This window comes from Motacilla alba, chromosome 1 (assembly GCF_015832195.1).
Source record: "Motacilla alba alba isolate MOTALB_02 chromosome 1, Motacilla_alba_V1.0_pri, whole genome shotgun sequence".
In the NCBI taxonomy this organism is placed as follows: domain Eukaryota; kingdom Metazoa; phylum Chordata; class Aves; order Passeriformes; family Motacillidae; genus Motacilla; species Motacilla alba.
In genome coordinates, this window is record NC_052016.1 from 56,835,156 (window position 1) to 56,855,788 (window position 20,633).

Genomic DNA, 20,633 nt, shown 5'->3' on the forward strand with positions numbered 1-20,633 from the left:
GAGTAGTTTTGCTCCAGTAAGATACTATAGCACTTCTAACGGCAAACAGATTGTAATCACAGTGAGAGAATAGCAGATTCAGTTTTTCCCATATCTGTATTTATTGTACATGCATAGATACCTACCTACATGCAGGTAGAAAGCAGAAATGGAAACACTTGTGTTCTTGTTTAGTAGGTCTTGATTAATCCTTGTATGGGATTTATTCACCAGAAGCTTTCTCAGTATCATGGTTTTCTTTTGTTTTTTGATACCTGTTTATGTTACAGAGTCTGTTCTTTCCCAAATAACCCATGCTTTTGGGATGGCCTGGGTAGTAAATTTGTTCTTCGAAAACAGAAATAATTTGAATTGCCTTCCACAGAGGCAGACAGCTTGTCTGTCAGTAGTTAGGTAATTTCATAAATTCCAGCTTGCAAGTGGCAGCTTACAGAATGGGAAAATGTGTTCAGATGGTTTTGTATGGTGTAACTTCTAGGCAATCAGAAGGGATCATGATGATGCTTTTTCTTCTACTGTTTTTCTTTGCTTGCCTTTTATAAAGATAGTGGTGTACACAGCACTTATTTAGCCATTCCAGTGGTTCAAAGTGGTGATTTCAGCTGCCTTCTTCCCATATGTGCCGTTTGTGTAAAGAAATATAAGTAGTTGCTTTTATTTTATGAAAAGCTTCAGATGCTTTAAATTTGCTTGCGTCAGCCTCTCCTCTTCCTCCTCCCCCTGCTCTCTCCCCATTTTGTGCTGATGGATCTGTAATACATTCTTATCTGGCTAGACCAGAGTCTTTGATGCTGATAGGGTGGCAACAGTGAAGAAATATTATAAAAGCTTGCATATATATACACAAAACTCATTTATAGTGCTCACAGGCTGTCTCATAATGGAAGATCCCATCTCTTTGACTGACAATATCAGTGCAGATTTTCTCTGGAATCATGTCAATCCATAGAATCTTATGTTCTTTGAAAACTTGTAAGGGGGAAGAAACCCAACCAAAACAAAAATAGGCCTTTCATTAAATTATTATTAGAAGTGTAAAGAAATTATGTTTTAAGTGTTTTTTTCTACTGCATACAACATAATCACTGGCTGTCATTATTTGAAGTGGTTATTATCAATCACAGTTTTGCCATTCATTAAGTCATAGAATTGTTACTTTTTTGTAGCTCGTTGAAATTGACCCACAGCTCAGTGAGGTGGTTGGTATGACACTGGGGTCAGTCAACCTTGAATCAGACTGTGGAAGAGGAATATAACAGAAGTATTGCTTTTCTGTCTCAGGTGGATTAGTCTGTGAAAACAAAGAGTTAACTCCTCAGTTTTAACATCCTTGGCACTTCAAGGACAATAATTTCAAACATTTGGAAGTTGTTTATGCATGAAAGAGTATTACCAAAGAAAGGATTGCTTCTACATTAAAAATGTGAAATTAAATAATCCTATATATTTATACAGTGTATTGTGTTTTAATGCTGCAATGTTTACATCCATTTTTCTATCCTGCACATATTCTTGCAGTTCAGTTGCTGAACAATGAAAGTAATTGCTGAGTTTTACTTTCTAGTGTTATAAGCAAGTCTACTTACTTATCAAAATTTTAATGGAAATAATAGAACACTTGACAAAAATAAATAGGAATTGAAGGACTTGAACTGAATAGGAATTTTTATATAACATGTCCAACTTTTGAATGGATCCAAAAATGTTGTCTAGCTTTTCCAGTGGATTTTAGTCATGCTCTCAAAAGACATAAAGATAAGATTGGTGATAATATAGAATTTTATAAAGTATTTCTAAAATTTCTTTCCTTTTGTTATCCTCATTTAGCAAAAGGAGGGGAGGACTGGTGATGGACACATTCTGCTTTTGTCTGCTTGTGCCAGATGACGTGATGTTAATGCACACCGTGTGTTAGCAACCTTCAGAGTTGTTAACACAATGCATTAAATAATGAAGTGACAAATACAGGATTACAGTTGCATTTAAGATGGTGCCTTGCTGGTTTTTTTCTGCTTTGGGTAGCTTTGTTTGTGAGAAACTGTACAGTTAATCGCCCTGGTGTTTTGGTTACTGTGGTATTATCTACAGGGCTTGATCTCCAGCTAGTAAGTTTCTTCTTGCAATGTATTTTCTCTGTGCTCTGTGGCAAGTCCAACTGAGCTATGCTTACCTTGTATTAGAAAACACAAAAAGGACTAGGGGAAATTCTGGATTTTTCAAAGGTACCTCTAGCTCTAGAGATTGATATGTGCTTTAGGAAGTTATACTGAAAGAAATCCATTACAATTGTCTGAATTAATAATGATGTTTGGGCATGAAAAGTTACTGTTTTGTTATAATAGCATCTGATAGCTCCTAGACATAGGTCATTCTTCTTTGTGCATGTCTGCCTTGCACACAACAAAAATATATCCTTCACACAGAGAATTTATAGTTTCTGCCAGTGTTGTACAAGTGACCTGGCCATGAGCTGCATCTGGAGTTAGAATTTTTCTATCAGTGGTCTGCTCCTGGGAACATCTTTTTCAGAAACCTCCTGGAAGTGAATTGCATGTGAATGAATTAATCTTGGAGTTGTCCATTTGTGCCAAGGCACTGTATTTTCTACCTACCCTGTGGCCCCTTTGTTGATATGTTGTAGGCCAGATAAATTTACCATGTTCTTTTCCTGCTGGCCTTTTCCCAGTAAATCCTTAGAAGAAGATATTTCCGTGCTGAGAGATCCAGTTGTTTAGCCAGAAGAGTCTTGGCCACAGCTGATTGCTGAAGACTGCTTTATCAAATTAGATGTGCATAACAGATTTGCTAATCAGGTGGAAGAGTGTTGCTAAGAGAAATTCATACAGTCTCTGTGCGTGAAAAACTTCACTACTGTTGGGTGAAGACTCTTGAGGCTTTTTTGGTGGTGTCTTCAGGGGTCTGTTAGTCTGTTTTGTGAACAGTTCTTCAGTAGTTTAAAAATAGTCTGAACTGTTCTTGTCTTATTAAAATGTATTAGCTGGAAAAAGTCTTCCTGATATATTTAATGTGAAAGATACCAAGTCATTTTAATGTGTTTAATTGTTGAAAAAGGAGGGGAAGCTGCCTTAGTGAAATCACAGGCAGTAAGAATAATGATATAGCAAGAGACTTTAGCATTCATTGCATGTATTGGTTTGTTCTATAAATTATATGTGTGAGTGTTGAAATTGCACTGTGTGCAATTCACACCCCTGTGAATTCACATCCCTGTGTGACAGGGTCAGAGCTGGTTGATTTTCAAGGCTCTTCTCCTACAATAATGGTCCATCCCCACATGCAGGAAGGCAGGCAAAGGTGGCAGGAGGCCCACATGCACAAACAGGAGCTCCTGACAAAGCTCAAACATAAAAAAGGAAGCACACAAGAGATGGAAATACAGTCAGGTAACATGGAGACGCTGTCTGAGAGTGCAGGTATGCCGCTAGGAAAGCAAGGGCCCACCTGGAGTTCAATCTGGTGAGAGATTCAACGTGTGAAAGGTAAGAAAAAGGGCTCCTGCGGGTGTATCAGCAAAAGGGAGACTAGGGAAAATAATAATAGGCCTTCTTATGAATGGAGGACAGGATTAAAAGGACATGAAAGAGGGCAAGGAACTTGGAACCTTCTTTGCCTTGATCGATATTATTAGGACTCAGCTTCCGAAAAGCCAGGCTCCTGAAACTCATGAGAAAGTCTGGAGCAAAGAAGAGTTACTCTCCCTGGAGGAGGACTGGTTTAGGGAACATTTAAACAAACTGAAGTCCACAGGACCTGATGGCTGGCACATACAAGCACTGGCAGAGTTTGATGTCAGTGCAAGACTTGATAATTGTTGAAAGGTGATGGTGACTGGGGGAGATTCCTCAAGACTAGAAGAATATCACCCAGGTCTTCTAGGAGGGCAAGGATAAGTTGGCTAGTGGTACCTCAGTCCCTGGGAAGATGCTGGAGCAAATAACCCTCAGTTATCACTTCCAAACAAGGAAGGACAAGACAAACGTGGGAAGGACAAGAGGGTGATTGGAAGAAGTCACCATGTTTTTATGAATGGGCACTCATGGGCACAACCCAAAGGACTTCCGTGATGGAGTGACTGCCTTCATGAATGTGGGGAAAGCAGTGGATGTTCATCTCAACTTCAGCAAGGAGTTTGAATTCAATCCAGTCTCCTGTAATGTCATAACTGCTGGAAGTATGGACTATGTCTGTGGACAGTGAAGTGGGTAGAAAGCTGTCTGACTTGGTGGGATCTGATGAGCGGCATGGTGGCTCCAGTAGTGTTTAACCTTTCATTAACAACAATGGGATGTGCACCTTCAGGGAATTTGCAGAGGATACAAAATGAGCAGGGGGAGTTGATGCACCAGCTGGTTGTGCTGCCATTCAGAGGGAGCTCAGCAGGCTGGAGAAGTGGGCAGACAGAAAACTTGGGAAACTGAGTTCAGTGGAGGGAAATACGAAGTCCAGCCCCTGACAAGGAGGCACCCCATGGGGTCTGGGAAACAGCTTTGCAGAGAGGGACTGGTGAGTCGTGGCGTGCAGCAAACTGATCACGCGCCAGCAGTGTGCCATTGTGGCAAAGATGGCCAGCAGCCCCCTGAGCTGCAGGGGGAAGAGTGTGGGCAGCAGGCAAGGGAGGTGACCCCTCCTGTCTGCTCAGCACTGGTGTGACATACCTGGGGTGCTGCATCCGAGTCTGGGCTCTCCAGTACAAGAGAGACATACTGAAGTGAGTCCAGCAAAGGACCATGAGCATCATTAATAGATTGGAACCCCTGACAGACAAGCAGAGGCTGAAGGAGCTGGGGCTGTTTAGCTTGGAGAAAAGAAGGTTCAGGGAGAAGCTCCAACATGTAAATACCTGATGGGATGCAATAAAGAAGACAGAGCCAGACTCTGGCACTTAACAGGACACGAGTCAGTTTACACAAATTGAAATACAGGAAATTCTGTTTGAACATAATTACTTCTTTCTTTGGTTTTTGTTTATTTTGTTGTTTGGTTTTTTTTTTTAATCTAAGAATGAACACTGGAAGAGGTTGCTCAGAGATTTTATGGAGTCTGTTCTAGGAAATAATCAAAACCTAACTAGACAAGGTCCTGAGGATCCAGTTCTGGGGGGTTGAACTAAATGACCATTAGGGATCTTTCCAACTTCAACAAATCTGTGGTTCTGTAATACCAGGATGAGTAGGTTGTTTAATTAATTCCCTGAAGAGCTTTATCTGTGCTCTCAAAGATGTGGTGTGAAATAGGTGATCTGATTGTTGTTTGATTTGTTTCAAGGATCATGTGTGTTAATATTTTATAAAGCTTAGGAGCAGTGTGGCATGGGTTATTGAATGAACTGTGGTGACAGAGGCAGCATCTCTTGCCAGTCACAGTTGTCTTAGGTTTCCTGTGTCGTTCCTCAGTTGCATAATAAAAACTGAAAATTATGCTTGGGAATAAGCTGAATTTATGAGGTGACACTTCTTCAGGTTAGTACTACATAATTAATACATTTCCTGGAATAAGGATGTTACGTGTTGATCTTGCAATTAGGATTGTGTCAAGAAGAAGGTGTGGATCTGGTTTCTGTAGGGGAAGCTATTCCTTGTCTGAATCTGTAAATACTGCTATATTGGGAGAAAAGGAGGGAAATGACCTTAAGATTTGCTCAATTGGTTAGAGTCTGGTGCTTATAACATGGATTCAATCCCTGTACTGACCACTCATTTAAGAGTTGTGGGTCCCTTCCAACTCAAAATATTCTGTGATTCTGATTTATGACCACCGTGACTCTGCTGTGTTAGAATGATTGTTGGGATGTCTGGATCTAGCCGTGTGATTTGAGATGCAGGTTAATCAGCACCTGAGATGTCGCTGTGAACCTCAGCTCCTGGACACTTGATGAAATTTGATCTCCAGCTGGAAAAGCGTAAGGATGTAGGTGTTCAGGGATGGGGCACACTAGACCCAGGACAATCTTGTCTTGCCATCTTATATTGTTGTAGTGCATCAGAGGAATGATAAAGGCTAACAATCCTCTCCTAAGTCAATTTCAAGCAATAAATAATTTAAATATGTCATGAGACAATCCACTTGAATCTGTTTTCCGCTCCAGTTTTTAAGAAAACCGTCGATTTGACCATGAAGAATAGTATCTTGAATTCCTTCCAAATTGTAACAATTTGCTTTCATTTGCATCTCTTTAGTGCTTTTAAGAAAAGGATTTCTTAAGAAGAATCTTAGCAAGGCTTGCTTATGTTAAATGGAACTACTTTTACAAATGAGCAGGCTGATACAAATTAATTGACTACATCAACAGCAAAAAAAGTAGCACAAGAACCCATTTTATAATTATTTTTTCTAATACAAACCAGAAGTGTATGCAGAGGGTGGTGTCACTATAAATAGTTTAAGATAATGCTATTTCTGTGCAGATTAGTTCTGTGGGGTCTCTGTTCTTTTTGTAAACATTTATTTGGGTCTCATACATTTACAAGTTTGATTGTTGTTTAAAGGTGGCATTCAAAGCCTGTGATGGGCATCTTCACTTTTGATAGAAATTTCTGTCAGCCACTGTAAGTTTCTGTGGTTCCAAGACAAGCTTTGGTAATCCAAACTTTAACCTAAAAACAGTGCACTGCAGGTCTCCAGTGTGGTAGCACATTGGGCTGTTACCAAGTGAGCTACTGGACTGAAGAGATTTTCTTTTTTAAGGAATTTATTTGCCTTGAAGCCAAGAAAAATTGGCTTCATATCAGAGTGATTTTTTTCAGTGATGGTGAGGGACTTGTCAGGCAGCAAATGTATAAATTCTATAAGAGCAGACTCTCATGTTCACAAAGATTATTACAAATACAGTATCAGTTAATGTGAAAAATCTTCCTAAATGATAGGGGGAAGGGGGGGGGGGCGGGTTTGAGGTTTTTTCGCTGCAGAACTTCTTCAGTTGTGAAAGTGAGCTCCTGTAATATGAAAGAAGTCTGTTTTTTCTTTCAGCGTTTGCTGTAAGTGTAGTTTCTGAAGGTGCAGAAGATGAGACTGAACTACCAGTGCTGCAGGTAATAAATTTTAGTTGCTAGAGCAGGGACATTTTACAGACATTATGAAATAAACTGGAATAGACCTGAGCAAAAAGCCTAATATCTGTGGCATTTATTATTTTAATTATTGACTTCAGTAGTACCAAATTTCATGTGATGTCTTTCTGTTCTGTGTCATATAAGTCATTAGTGCTATTGCTGTTGAGAAAAGTTTTTGAGTATATAACCTTTATTAATTCATAGTTTTTGAGTATATAAACTTTATTAATTCAAACTATTTCATTTTCCTTTCTTCTTGGTTTTGTTAAATATAGACTACATTGAGAGGGAAATGGCTGCGTCTCTGCCAAATTAGCATTACTACATATTACCACTCAGGTCACGGCTCAAGCAAAGCTCATGTATGAAATTTCAGATTAACCAGATGAGGAGAACTAATGGTCAGAGCTAGCCCTAGCTTTAAATAGCATCCTGAGTGTTAGGTGTGTTTGCATGCATGTCCTTTGACAGACTTCTGACTACCATTTTTGTATGAGTACATATTTGTAATAGATATTTGTGTATGTATAAAAGAAATTTAAGGGAGGAAAATAAAAGAACTGGAATGAATCAATGGTTAGAATCTATAGCTGCCATTTAGATCTAGTGATCTGACATCAAATACAATAGCAGTATAGTCAGAAGCATGTATTTCTAAATAATTTTTTGTTTTGATGGTGATTGCTCTAACTACAGTATTTTTTTAAAGTGAAAAATATCCCTATTGCAAACTGCTGGTGTGCCTCAGTGTCTGGGAGACTCGGTCATGTCATTCTGTTGTCATTACTAATAGGTTGCTGTTTGTTAAATTCCATTACTATCTCAATCCAGCTGTTACCTTCTTATATAGGATATAAGAAGGCTTTCCTATTATTTTAGAGTTTCAAAGCCTTCCCTCAGATGAGGTCAGAGGTGCTTCCTAGAACTCATCAGGCCAAAATACCTTTTTTTTCCCTTAAAAAAAAAAACATTAACAGGACTATAACAGGCAATAATTGTTTTGTGTTTCAATAAAAGTAATTTTAAATATGGCTTATTCTTCACACAGTGTACCACAATACACAGGTTTTTGTTTGCATGGAAAGTCAATCTTCCTGTGTTTTTTCTGGTACGGGTTAGCTTTGAATGTTAACTTACTGTGCTAGATAATGACAGTGTTGTGTATAGATATCAAAATAAATTAATCTTATAATACATCTTTTAAACTTTATCGACCCAGGCAGCAGGAAAAGGATCATAAGAATGGATGCAGTTGCAGTAATTTTTGGAAAGGTTTTACAGATGGCTACTAGGGAAGTTGGAGCTTATTCATTTCAGTGTAAAAGTCAGAGGAAAGATCATCTGATGCGAGTAGAGCTAAAAGGATTACATACATCTGATATTTAAAAGAAGGAAGGGTGCTAAGTATTTAGAAATAGAACTTGTCTCAAGGGTAGGAAAACTATGTATGAGCTTATTACTGAGGATATGTATGGCATTTCTATCTGAAAGTCTTAAAACACTGGAACCAAGATAAATCCTACAACGTTCTTATGCAATTAGTAAAGATGAGTTTGATTTTCATGTGGACAAACCAAAGCACTGGGGTGCTGACACCTGGGATAAATTGTGTAACAAATGAAGGCTCTGTTTTCCTTCCTACAATTTTCTAGGCAGTGCAGAGATACGTGATGTTTGTGATACCTGAGTAAATTCCAGTGGAGTCATGTTATGTGCAACAACCTTTTGATATTTGTCTTGACATAAATTACATTGGAGTCTTCCTTTAAGAATTGTGTTTTCATAGAAATTTGATAGTAGATTAAATTAATAGAGTGTGTTGAGGTTTTTTTTCCACACAGGTGCATTTTTATTGTAGAGCTCCATATTCCAAACCTAGTACTCAGGAGATACATAATAAAGAAAAAAGATGCTGTTAGTAATAATTTAAAGAGCTCTGGTATAAATTGAGTCATGGAAAAGCATTTTCTCTTTTCTTACTCTTACTGTATTTTCTGAGTAATAGCATGCAAGCATATAGGATATTTCTTGCAATTCTTGATGATGAATAACATTTTACTTTATTTTTCATATTAGTTTTTGAGTTAAAACCTCTATGTATACATTTATAATCTGATGAGTGCTTTGACTCCCAGTGTATTTCTGTAGAAAAATTTGAGGCTTTGTGTATATTCTTACTTGTTTTTTTCTTTCTTTCTTCTAGAACTCTGAAAAAAGCAGAACAATTAATAAAATAGGCAGAGGTAAGTAGAGTATCAAGCTGTTTCACAAATACTTTTTTTTTCTTTTTCTTTTCTTGGTTCATGTAGTCTTATCAAACAGAAAATTCTAAATATTTGGTTGTACTTGCAGTTCTTGTGGTTTAGTTTTCTGTGAACGTGTGCACTTGCACTGTGAAAAGGATGAATTGCTTTTTGTAGTGCACTGTAATTTAAAATAAAATTTTATGATACTTAGCTGTTCTTGTAACAATTTAAGATGAAACTGAATTTTACCATTCTGCTAGGCTCTAACTGTAGTTGTAATAACTAGGGTTATTATAAATTGCTTGTAACAAATTATAATAACTTTGTAATATCTAGAAGCAAGTATTTAGGAAGCACGTCAAACATTAATAGGTAAAATAGTGGTAAAACAACTTCTTGCTGCTGGACAGGTGATAAATAATGAAAATAAAATTCTGCAAGGTTCTGCCTTCTCTGAAGACCAGTCTGATGTCCTTCAGGCAAAAAGTTAACAGACCTGACTTGCGTTCTCTGCACTGTAACTGTGGGCTTTTCCCTCTGCTAAACCCTCAGGGCTTGGCTCTGCTTGTTCTAAAAGGACTCAGCTTAATTATGTCTGTCTTCTGGCATTTCCTAATGTAATATTTGTCAATGCTGTGAGGGTGTGAGGAGCACTGGAGGAAGTGAAGGTTTTGTGGTGTCTTTCCTATTACTACTGTTAAAAAAATGTAGTGGCTTAGATGGACTGCTGGTCTGATGCAATACATAATTTTTTTTGCCTCTTCCTAATGAACTTATTTTGGTTTGGGGTTTGGTTTTTTTTGTTTTGATTTTTGATTTTTTTTTTGGTTTTTTTTGTTGTTGTTGTTTTAGGTCTTTAAACCCATTTGTATAGGTGAAATGTAAGGGTTTGAAACAGAATGTAGTTCTTGATGGTTCTTAGTTCCTGTGATATTTCATTCTTCTCTTTTGAACTATTATATACAGATCAGTAGCACCTTTGGAAATTAATTTTATAAGAGAGTGTTCTTTCTCTTGCTTCATTGGGTGTTTCTCAGCTTGAGAAACAATTGAAGTGTTCAATATTGTAACTATTTTCTGTTGACATTTTCATACACTGAATATATCTTTTATTAACGACTTTAAACTACCTATAGCAAAGGAAACGATTTCCATTTGATTTAATCATCAAAGTAGATGTTATCTCACTCCTAGGAAGTAAGCTATTCTGGAATATCCCAGGTGTTGTTAAATGTACCATAAGTGAAACTAAGTGTAGTTCAAATGCTTCCATATCTGTAAATGTACTGGTACTAAAACAGCAATTACTAAAAACAAGGTAGTGTTTGCTTTTTGTCTCTGTCGGTGTTTTTGGTGTTGTGCACGTAGATTTAGCCCTTTGACTCTATTAGCATCAACAAAGTGTAGTTTCAGTTTTCACACTGATTTTAATTTTTGCACAGGAAATCTAGAAAAGATCTGGCTAGGTAGCAATCAGCTGCTATTCAGGAGTTTTTATTATGCATGGGATTTTAAACAGTTTGTGTGGTGATTCAGAGCATGAACACTGTTGATTCCTACACTGTGTGGGAAAAATATGAAATGAATACTGATATCCAGACCAATGCTTATTCCATCTCGGTAATATATCTCCAGAAACCTCACACAATTTGACAATTGTTTTGATGAATAAGCTAATAAATTGAGGGAAAATAATATTGAGGGGAAAGTAGAAAAACATCTAACTGCAGCTTTGAGCTGTCACAGGTCTAAATTAACAAATAACTTTTTAGAGCAACAAAGCAATGTAATCAATAACAGTCTTCTCATAACCTTAGTGCAGATATTTGTGGTTAATGCTCTTTCTGTTCACAATGTTTTCCTTGTGATCCTTCTTCATGGGCTCAGTTTTACTCTTCCTCCTTGCAATTACTTCTTTCCTTCTTTGGACTTTCTTTCCTTCTTCCTTTTTTTCTTTTTTTTCTTTTTTTTTTTTGTGTGAACTTTGTTCCTTCTCCACAATTTTCAACATTCTGTACAGATCTCATGGACATTAGTTTCTTTCCTTGTGGCAGTGTCTCAAATTATTATATTCTGAGTTTCCTGGTACACTTTCTACATAGTATCTGTGAAGTTCAGCCTTTTGTGGCCAAACAGTCCTCCTCATTGATTGATGCTTAGTTAATGGTCTTGAGTGGGTTAAACAGCATAGATCAAACTTGCTAAGAGTTCTGGAAAAGGCATCTGTCCTCTTCCTTTTGTCATCTCATCCTCTGTTGTTGTGCACTGTGCTCTGCTTCTGAATGGGATCATATCTTCCTGTTGTCTAAAATTTCCAAGTATTGAGGGATTATTCTATCTCCTATTATCAAGAAAATTTGGCTACTTGCTTCATCATCTACTTGTATTTCACAATAGGCACTTTTATAATCCATAAATGTTTGCAAAGCTATTTCACTATTTTCTTTTAAATTTCTCTCAGTCTTCTCTCCTGTTTAAAGTTTTTAGTTATGATGCCTTTAAACACTGTGAAGACACATGTGAGATATTGGTGCTGTCAGATAAGAGTATCAGCTCAGTGTTCTTGTGTGTGTGTCTCTCCACCTGATGTTTGGTTTTGGGTAGGGTTTTGAACTCTTTGCTTGGGAAGCAGCTTTTCTGTTTCATGTTCGTGAATTTCCTGGTGAGGGGAGATGCTGGTCTGTGACAAACACCTTTTAACCCTGGTGACAAGGAGTGCTGGTGCATTGGAGAAAAAGCAACCTCATGAATGTGGCTGCTGTTAACTGCTGCACATCTTCTAGTCATGCCATGCTCTTTTTAAATGAATCTGGTAAAGGGCTGGTTTGGATTTTCGTGTGTGTGTTAAAAAATGCCTTTTTGCTATTTTATGAAATATTTATATAATTACAGGAATAGCTTACTGTGTAATAGATTCCTACATACACCTGGGTTCTCACTAGCTTTGGAGCAAATCAGAAAATAATTTCTTTTATCTTTAAATCTTCTTATTTTCTTGTTTACAGAATTAAAAGGAATTGTATTTGTCATCCAGAGTCAAAGTAATTCTTTTCATTCCAAGAGAGCAGAAGATCTAAAAAGAGATGTTTTGAAACAGGCTGTAGATCTTGGAAAGGTATGTTGAGATAATATTGAGTGCACCTTGTTATATATCCTGTTGCTGCATTTTACTAAAAATATTGGGGTTTGTTGTGCCTTTTTTCAAATCCATTCTATTTCTTTTCTAATTGCTTTTTATGTGCTTATAAGAAAACTATTTCAGTGGTTATTTACTGATTGTACACTGCGATTTATCACTACTTTAATTTCAACTATCACCCTTTTTGTGTAATGGCTGTTATTGTTTGGATGGCATTTGATGCAAAAGTGATAAGAAAGACTTGGAAGAAGGCAGTTTTTCAATATGACTGTAGTGTGTTTGCAAAGAAAAAAAAAGATGCATTATTTATGAAGTGAAAAACATAACAATTTAATTATTAGTTAGAATAATTTTAGGTGAGTATTTTAATAGAGCTAGTGAATGTGCTGTAATACAGATTTTGTCAGAATTCCATTGCACAGTTGTGACATGGTGGCAGTAGAATGGAAATGTGCGTGGACAGTGAATTCATAAGGCAGGATTCCCCCTTCCTGCAGCAGCAGTCCTCCACACCTCTCCTGCCCCTGTGATGCAGTGATGCAGTACCTGCCCTAACTATTCCTTGTTCCTCTGCCACCCCTCTGCAGATTGAGCAGAGCCACTCCTCTGCAGACTGAGCACTGTCCCCTTGACCTGCTGGTGGATCACACTGACCTGAGAGCTGCATGTTGTACTTTACATTCTAACAGGAAATTTGATTTGTAAAGCATAAGCCTAGAGAGAAGAGGTTTTTAAGAAACTGACACTGAAAGTTCAGTGTGCATAAACAATTCTTTATTTTCTTTGTGTTTTATAAAATTAAGAAAAAATTAAGAGTGGCATACATCCCCTCATATGAAGTAGCTTGCTGTGAGGTTACTTGACCTATTTTTCATTTCCACTTTCTCTGTTGTAAAGGAAAAACAAATCTGATGTAAATTGTCTTATGTGCATTAGTCTTGTAGTGCCTAAATCAGATTGCTGCATGTTTTAGGCTTCATTTATCCAAGCTTATCAAACCTGTTGTAATTAAATCCATTCTAAATGCAATTTTTAATCCCTTAATGAAATCAGTCATGTGAACAGCCTTTGTTCTGCAGAGTTCTGCTCTATCAGAGTCCTCCTTGGAATTGAGACAAGTGCTCAGATACAATGTGTGCTGAGAGGATTATGGTGTCAGTTGTTAAACCCAAGGATTTTAGTTGAGTTCTGTAATTGATGTTGCAGAATATGAGTAATAAAAAGTTCAGTAAGTAGAAGTACAAATGGTTTCAGTGAGGCTGGAATGTAAGCATGTTCTGTGGGAAAGAGGTGAAATAATTTTGTAATCAGAGTTTTACCTGAAATTGACCTGGCTTCTAAAAACCTTTATTGCCTCTTTTACATCCTGAAATGGTGATGCTTTTCCAGTATTAATAGTTACCTCTTGAACAGCGGTCATGGTGTCTTAAGAGAAGCAGTGATGGAAATCCCACCAATAATCTCATATCTGAAATTTGGGAAAAGGGGAAAGCCATCAGTGTATAGGAAAGAAATAACAGGCATAATCAGCAGGCTCTTAGTACATCTTGATTGTTTTGGTCAACTCACAATGCCACTGTGAGACACTCCCCAGAAATGCTGATTATGGACATGGGGCAGATCATCTTTGCAATCAATCCTGCATATCAACATTTGAAGTTGGCATTTTTCACTGCAAAGAATACATATGAAATTATTAGTTTCAGGCAAGAAAAGTGAAATCCTTGTGTTTTCAAAGAGAACTGCTGTATAAAAAGAAAAGACTGAATCATCAGGTTCACTCCTCTGTTGTTACAGGCCCAAGCAACAGATGTTTAGTCCTTAAGGTTTCATTAGTTATTTTCTGCTAGTCTAAAATGGGAAATGGAATCCAACTGCTAGATTTGTGTTACTTCATTAAACTAACACATATGTCTCGCTTCAAAATGGATTAAGTAACTGACATTAATCTTAACAAGTGATTTGTCCATTTATTTTCTTTTATGGAGTACTTAAAACACTTTCTTTAAAGTGAAACCAATCTGTAATTCCGGTCACCAGTAGATGTCAGTATTTTGTTCTTGGTTAAAAACATTTTCCATAGTGATTTACTGAATATTAGTCAAAACTCTTCAGTTAGAATTTGGCAATGGCAAAAATTCCCTACAGTTTCTACCAATCTTCTTAATTTTCTGAGATTATGGAACATTTAACCTAATTTAACCTTTAAATTAGACCTTCGTAAGAAGCACCAAATAAGAATAAAGAAGCTGTTGGGAGTGTAAAATAGTAATATTTGGGACTATGCCGTTTCTGTCTGAAAAAGTCAAAATCAGGATTACTTTTTGGCTATTACTTTCAAAATGAGAAAACAGGTAAAATAAAGTCTTTGAAAAATTACCAGTTTAGGTACTGCAGTCAGTGTTTTTTAATTACCTGTGATTGTGTTTAGAAGACAAAAGTCTAGATATTTCCCTATGAAAACTGGTCTAGTAGAGTAGGAGATTTTTTTTGCTTTGGGTCCTTGAGGGTTCTTGCATTGAAAACACCCTTGGCCAATTCAAAAAACTGTAATTTTTCCTTAGAAGTCTAAAGATCAAATTGGGTCCTATTAATAATGTCGTGGTTATAGGATCTAGTGGAAGAACTTTTTTTTAAAGACAACTGAGTTATTTTTTAAATGATTTGTATATTGGATAAAATAGACATAATTTGCTTGAGACTTTTCAAAATTAATGTCATCAGTTCAATGCAATCAGTAATATACCTCTTGCTTCAATTTTCAGTTATTTGCTCAAATTCAGGATTCTAGTATGAAAGGCCTGTTTACTTCTCTCCCTCCTGTAATAGCTTCCTGCTTCATGGAAGCCACTTTCCAGCTGAGACTGATCAGGCAATTCATTTTTTGATCCTGCAGTTTTAACAAGGTTTAACAGATTATATTTAAGTGAAATGCTGAGCTACATTCTGACCTGCCCCTCCATCTCTGTGTCTACAGTAGTTTGTCTTTAGGGCAAGGTTTTTCACCATACCAAGATCAACCCTATTTTTTAAATTAAAACAGGTATGTTTTAATATCAAAATTTCTCAGTATTACTAAATTGATTCCCTTTGGTTTTTTGTGTGATATAATAGCGTGCCCTTTATTTCCTTCCTAGCAACAACTTTCTTTTTTTTTATTTTCTACAAGGATTTATTCATTCTTGTGTTTGCAACATCATCCACAACTTTACTATTTACATTTATTTTCCAAATCTGTCCATAAAACTACACTTTCATTATGTGGGGAGAGATTGCAGTATAAAACCCTAATAAGAGTGTGCATTTAAGTGGTCAATGTATGAAGTTCCTATTTCTATTTTTTATCCACATTAGCGCCTGTGTTTGTTTTATGTTGTGTTACTTATTCTACTTGCATACCTTGCCTCTATCAGTGTGCTCTTGGTCACTTGTCCTTGTTTTTCTTTGTAATGCTTCATTCCTTTTAGGATTTGCATTTTAAAGTGCAGCTGTTCATTCTGGGGCTTCAGTATTTGGGTGCTCCTATTGTGAAATGCTTCTAAACTGTGGAAAGGTGAGGTGCTTTCAAAATAAAACGTTTTGAAAGTGGTCCAGGAAAAGTGTACAAAAGATACTGCTTAGTGTGGAAAATCTATTTCAGAGCTGTCTTAAATCTCTTCAAGGTCAGCTTGCAGGGCTTTACACATTTGAGTGACTTTTGTTTTATCTTTGCTTTCCTCCAGCTATTCTCCTAGCTTTTTGTTTTAATTGTTTGATCTTTGACTTTCTAATATGCCCTTGCTTCTCATTCTGCAGAGGTACTGGCATCCTTTTGACAATCGCTAGGCTTTGTTATCAGCAGAATTGATGCCTTGCTCATTAGCTGTTGAAACTGTAAAAGTTACCTACACTTTGTGCTGGAAGGTGAACAGGATCGTTTTCCTCTAATGGATGCTCCGCAGATTTGAAGGAATTTGTAGCAGTTGGATAATTCTGCACTAATGAGATCGTTTAAATGTTTTAGTAGTGATGAGTGGGCTGCCCTCAGCCCTGCCTTGCACATCATAGATCATTTTTGTATCACTGCTTTTACCAATCAAATGTGTGGTAACTTCCTTCGCTTTCTTAATGCAGAAAATAGGACCTGTCACCTCACAGAGATGTCTTGACATGTCAGGGCAAAATATAAACAAGAAATTCAGAAGTTTAAAGTGCTTTAGGCTAAGTGTCTCTCTCAGCCTCTTCAGCAGCAATTCCTGCATACTTCATAGGATTTGAGCAAACCCATTTTACTAAGGTATTTCTTTTCTTAGTAAAGGATAAGAGATTGCTATAAAGAATAAGAGATTGCTTCCATCTGCACTGCTGTTGGCTATATTAAAATTGCTCAGTCATCTTTGAATAGAAATGCTCAAGTATACATGAGACTAGAATTACAAAATCATCAGATTAAAATCATTACCTGGTGGCAGTTGTTTTGTTCTTGTAAATTCTGAGCATCTATACTGGTACTTGAAATACATTCACCAAATTTCTTGCCTTGTGGAAGCTTTTTTCTCCTCTACTGTTCCTTCTCTTCATCCCTAGTTAAAACAGGTACATTAGATTTACTTAGCCAGAGCCTGTTGTGGGGCTCCCCCCTGTATCACACTGATTTAGCTTGGGAGATAATGGTCTCAATCTTGCTGTCAGTGAAAGATGCTTCAGGCTTTCCATGAATATAAATCTACTTGTACTGCTAATCTTGCTGATATTTAAAGAAGCATCTGAACCCCATAAATTGCTTAATTTCATTGCTTGAATCATAGAATCGTCAAGGTTGAAAAATATATCCAAATCATCAAGTCTTTGACTGAATCCCACCACACGCACTAAACCGTATTAGGAAGGGCCACATCTGCTCAATTTTTGGAGCGCTTCCAGGGATAGTGACTCCACCACTGCCCTGGGAGGCTTGTTCCAATGCTTAATCACTCTTTCAGTGAAGAAATCTGGCCCAATATCCAACCTGGAGTGGTTTTATGCACTAGTTGCAATTGACAAAGATTTTGCTTTTAAGTAAAAACTCACTTTACACATTAATGTTATTAACTACAATACTAAAATCCTATCTTAAATCCATTCTAAACAAAGACCTTACTCAGACCAGGCAACATAATTATAGTGGTTCATCTTTAATATTGGCTTTCATGAATAATAGCTATGTAGTGTTTAATACATGTCTCTCTTTTGTATGATTGCATTTATTTAGAATTCTTGTAAACTGTGAGCTGTGGAGAAAGTATTCCTTGCTGCTTTTTATTCGCTGAAATGAAGAGCAAACAAATGGCACTTTACTGCAATATATGTTGTTGTCATCCTAGGCTACCGTCTTATTATACACATCTGTGGTAGCATTTATAATAAGCACTCAAAACTTTTCCAGATTTTTTCCGCACCTTTTTATTTATCTTGTTACAAAATAAGGTCTGATTTGTCAATTTGCACACAGTACTTGCTCTTGATTTGTGAAAGCAGGGTAATGGTATGGCCTTTCACTGAACTCCCTGCAATTACACGTAATATATTATGAAAACTCAGTTCTTTTTTAAAATTATAACCAGGCATCTGAGAGTAGAACAGAAGTAGAAATTCTCTCTAATGGAAAATACTACATTATACTTTATTGCTTTGGGCTTCCTGAGGAGCAAAGATTATTGGAAACCATTATTATAATCATGGGTTTTGTTGTTGTGGGAGTTTTTTACACCTTATTGTGGCTTTTCAGTACTTAAGGGGGGCTTATAAAGAAAGAGGGGAACAGACTTTTTAGAGGGCCTGTAATAATAAGGAAAGGGTAAAATTTTTAAACTAAAGGAGAGTAGATTGAGACTCAGCATAAGGAAGAAATTTTTTACAGTGATGTCGGTGAAAAACTGACAGTTTGCCAGAGAGGTGGTTGATATCCCATCCCTGGAAACATTTAAGATCATTTTGGTTGGGGTTCTGATCAACCAGGTGTAGCTGAAGGTGTCCCCGCTCACTGGATGGGCCTGGACTGGAGCTTTAAATGTTTCTTCCAACTCAAAACTGTTCTAGGACTCTCTGAATGAAGCCTAAAGGAAGAAATTGAGCAAGAAATTAAAAGGACTGGACAACTTTTGAGAAGCTCCTAAATAACAGATGTGTTAAACAGAACCAAAGTTCTTTTACAGTGGTAATGTATAATAGTACTTTAAATCATCCGTGAGTTTTATTTGAATGGGATTATTGAAATAATATTTTGTCTTAGATTCTTGGAAATGAGGCTCTGATAAAATTGATATTTATGTCTTTAAAACATGAAAAATAATTTAAATGTGTGTTGTAATTTTCAATATTTAAGGAAATTGTTAGAATATATACAAGATGAAGTGTTTGGTATAATGTTTGAAAGTGGAAGTTCCCAGTAAATTATCTGACCTGCTGGGCTTAGAGGTGGGAGATTTGCTATTACTTTTTTTTACTATTGCTATTGGTATTACTTTCTTTTAGAAATCCTTCAGGATGTCTGCAGAATTGGCATGTTTTTGAAAATAAAGCTGTAGGGAGACTTCAGTATGTATTCCAGAGCTCTGCTTTGTCAAAGTAGTCATAACAGATGACTGTAAGAGCTTGGCTTATTTAACCTCCCAAGGGAAGGCTGAGAAGGTAGGCTAGCTCTGAATGTGTCTTAGGATTGATTACTGAAAAGAAGACAATAGAGTAGGGAAAAATGTTGTTACGTGCTTGTAGGGTAAGTAGAGATAGGAAGACATTTCTGAGTCTGGAGCTGTGCAGTTCAGCAGCAGTGCTCAGGGTTTAAGGTCCCCACTCTTGCCCTCGCCTCTGGGCTTCATGAGGCAGTTTAATGAGCTCACAAAGCACAGAGATAATAAATGCAAGACACCTACAGATATGAGCAAACTGGACTCATTAAGAGCAAATTCCTGTACACTACTTTATTTTTCTCTAGTGCATTGCAAGATGGCTTTTTGATCTGCTCAGGTGACTCAGTAATACAACAATGAGCAGATTGCCGCCGTGTTTTGCGTTTCACCGCAGTTCTGGATCTGTTTCTATGTCTTACTTGCAAAATCATGTCACACAGGACTTACAACTAATAGTGCTGAGCAAGACCTAGTGTGAGTTGTGTTCTAATAAAGCGTGTTCTCACAAAAGAATACACTTAGGGCAAGGTTTGGTTATGCTTAGATGAAATTCAGTGAGCTACTTTGTAGGAAAACAGAACAAATGCAGTTCTGCTAGAGGATCATAGAGGATGTGACCTAGCCTGGAAATCCCATTTTAGCTGGCGTGGATCTCTGCCATCCTGGGTGCATACAAAAGCCCATTTTGGCCTCATAGTCTATGAAACCGTAGCATTTTCATTTGTTTTTACCCTGTATGGTTTTGTTCTCTATAAATTGCACATTTCTCATATAGGATTTGGTAGATTGATATGAAATTCCATGTAGTGCAGAAAGAATACAGATACTTGTTTCAGTTTAACAAATCTTTTACTTAGTTCTTAATTCTTTTATTCTGAATTACCTTTTCTTTATTGGATATGCTATTCCTCCAAGTTTTTTTCATGTTAATGAAGAGAACTTTCAATATTTAGATTCAAAAATATTCAAATCATCAATCTCTTGATGATTTGGTGTGTAATTGATTGTGTCATTAGCATCTTCATACTTCAATTTGCATAAAAAATACTAGATGATTTTAAGGTACAAATGAGGCCATGTGAATCTGTGTCTTTAGAATTGGCTTGAAAATGTGGGTCACATTTTTCATTTGTGTAAAGTTTGCCATTGTCATCTGTGACAGGTATTGCTGATCTCACTGCGCTGATAGAGTAGGTGGCATTTGGAGTAAAAATGTCTCATACTGTATTTTAGACCACAAGCAATTCCATTTTTTGGTTTTGCCCTTTAGTCAGCTCAGTTGTGTAAGTGGGGAGAGTAGTTTCTCAGTCTTCAAAAAGTGATTAAAGTAGATTATTTTGATTATAAGGTACTTTTCTTGTGTCATGTAGAATGTTGGTATGTGTGAAAACACATGTTTTGTAACTGTGGAAACAAGAATAACCAGTGAATGCAGTACATGCCATGGATGCATTTGTAGGAGAGTTTTATGAGCTAGACACAGTGTGCAAGTTACATTTCATTATCTTGACTGCACGTGCCCTTCCACTCC

General features: G+C 36.9%; 1 protein-coding gene across 1 annotated transcript in view; it reads left to right on the forward strand.

Annotated features, from left to right (window-relative positions):
• Window positions 1-20,633, forward strand: part of B3GLCT (beta 3-glucosyltransferase) — a 44,821-nt gene that overhangs the window by 1,211 nt on the left and 22,977 nt on the right. The window contains exons 2-4 of the mRNA XM_038144315.1: window positions 6,988-7,049; window positions 9,274-9,313; window positions 12,322-12,431. Of these exons, the coding sequence (XP_038000243.1) occupies window positions 6,988-7,049; window positions 9,274-9,313; window positions 12,322-12,431 (212 nt within the window). The remainder of the gene's footprint in view (window positions 1-6,987; window positions 7,050-9,273; window positions 9,314-12,321; window positions 12,432-20,633) is intronic.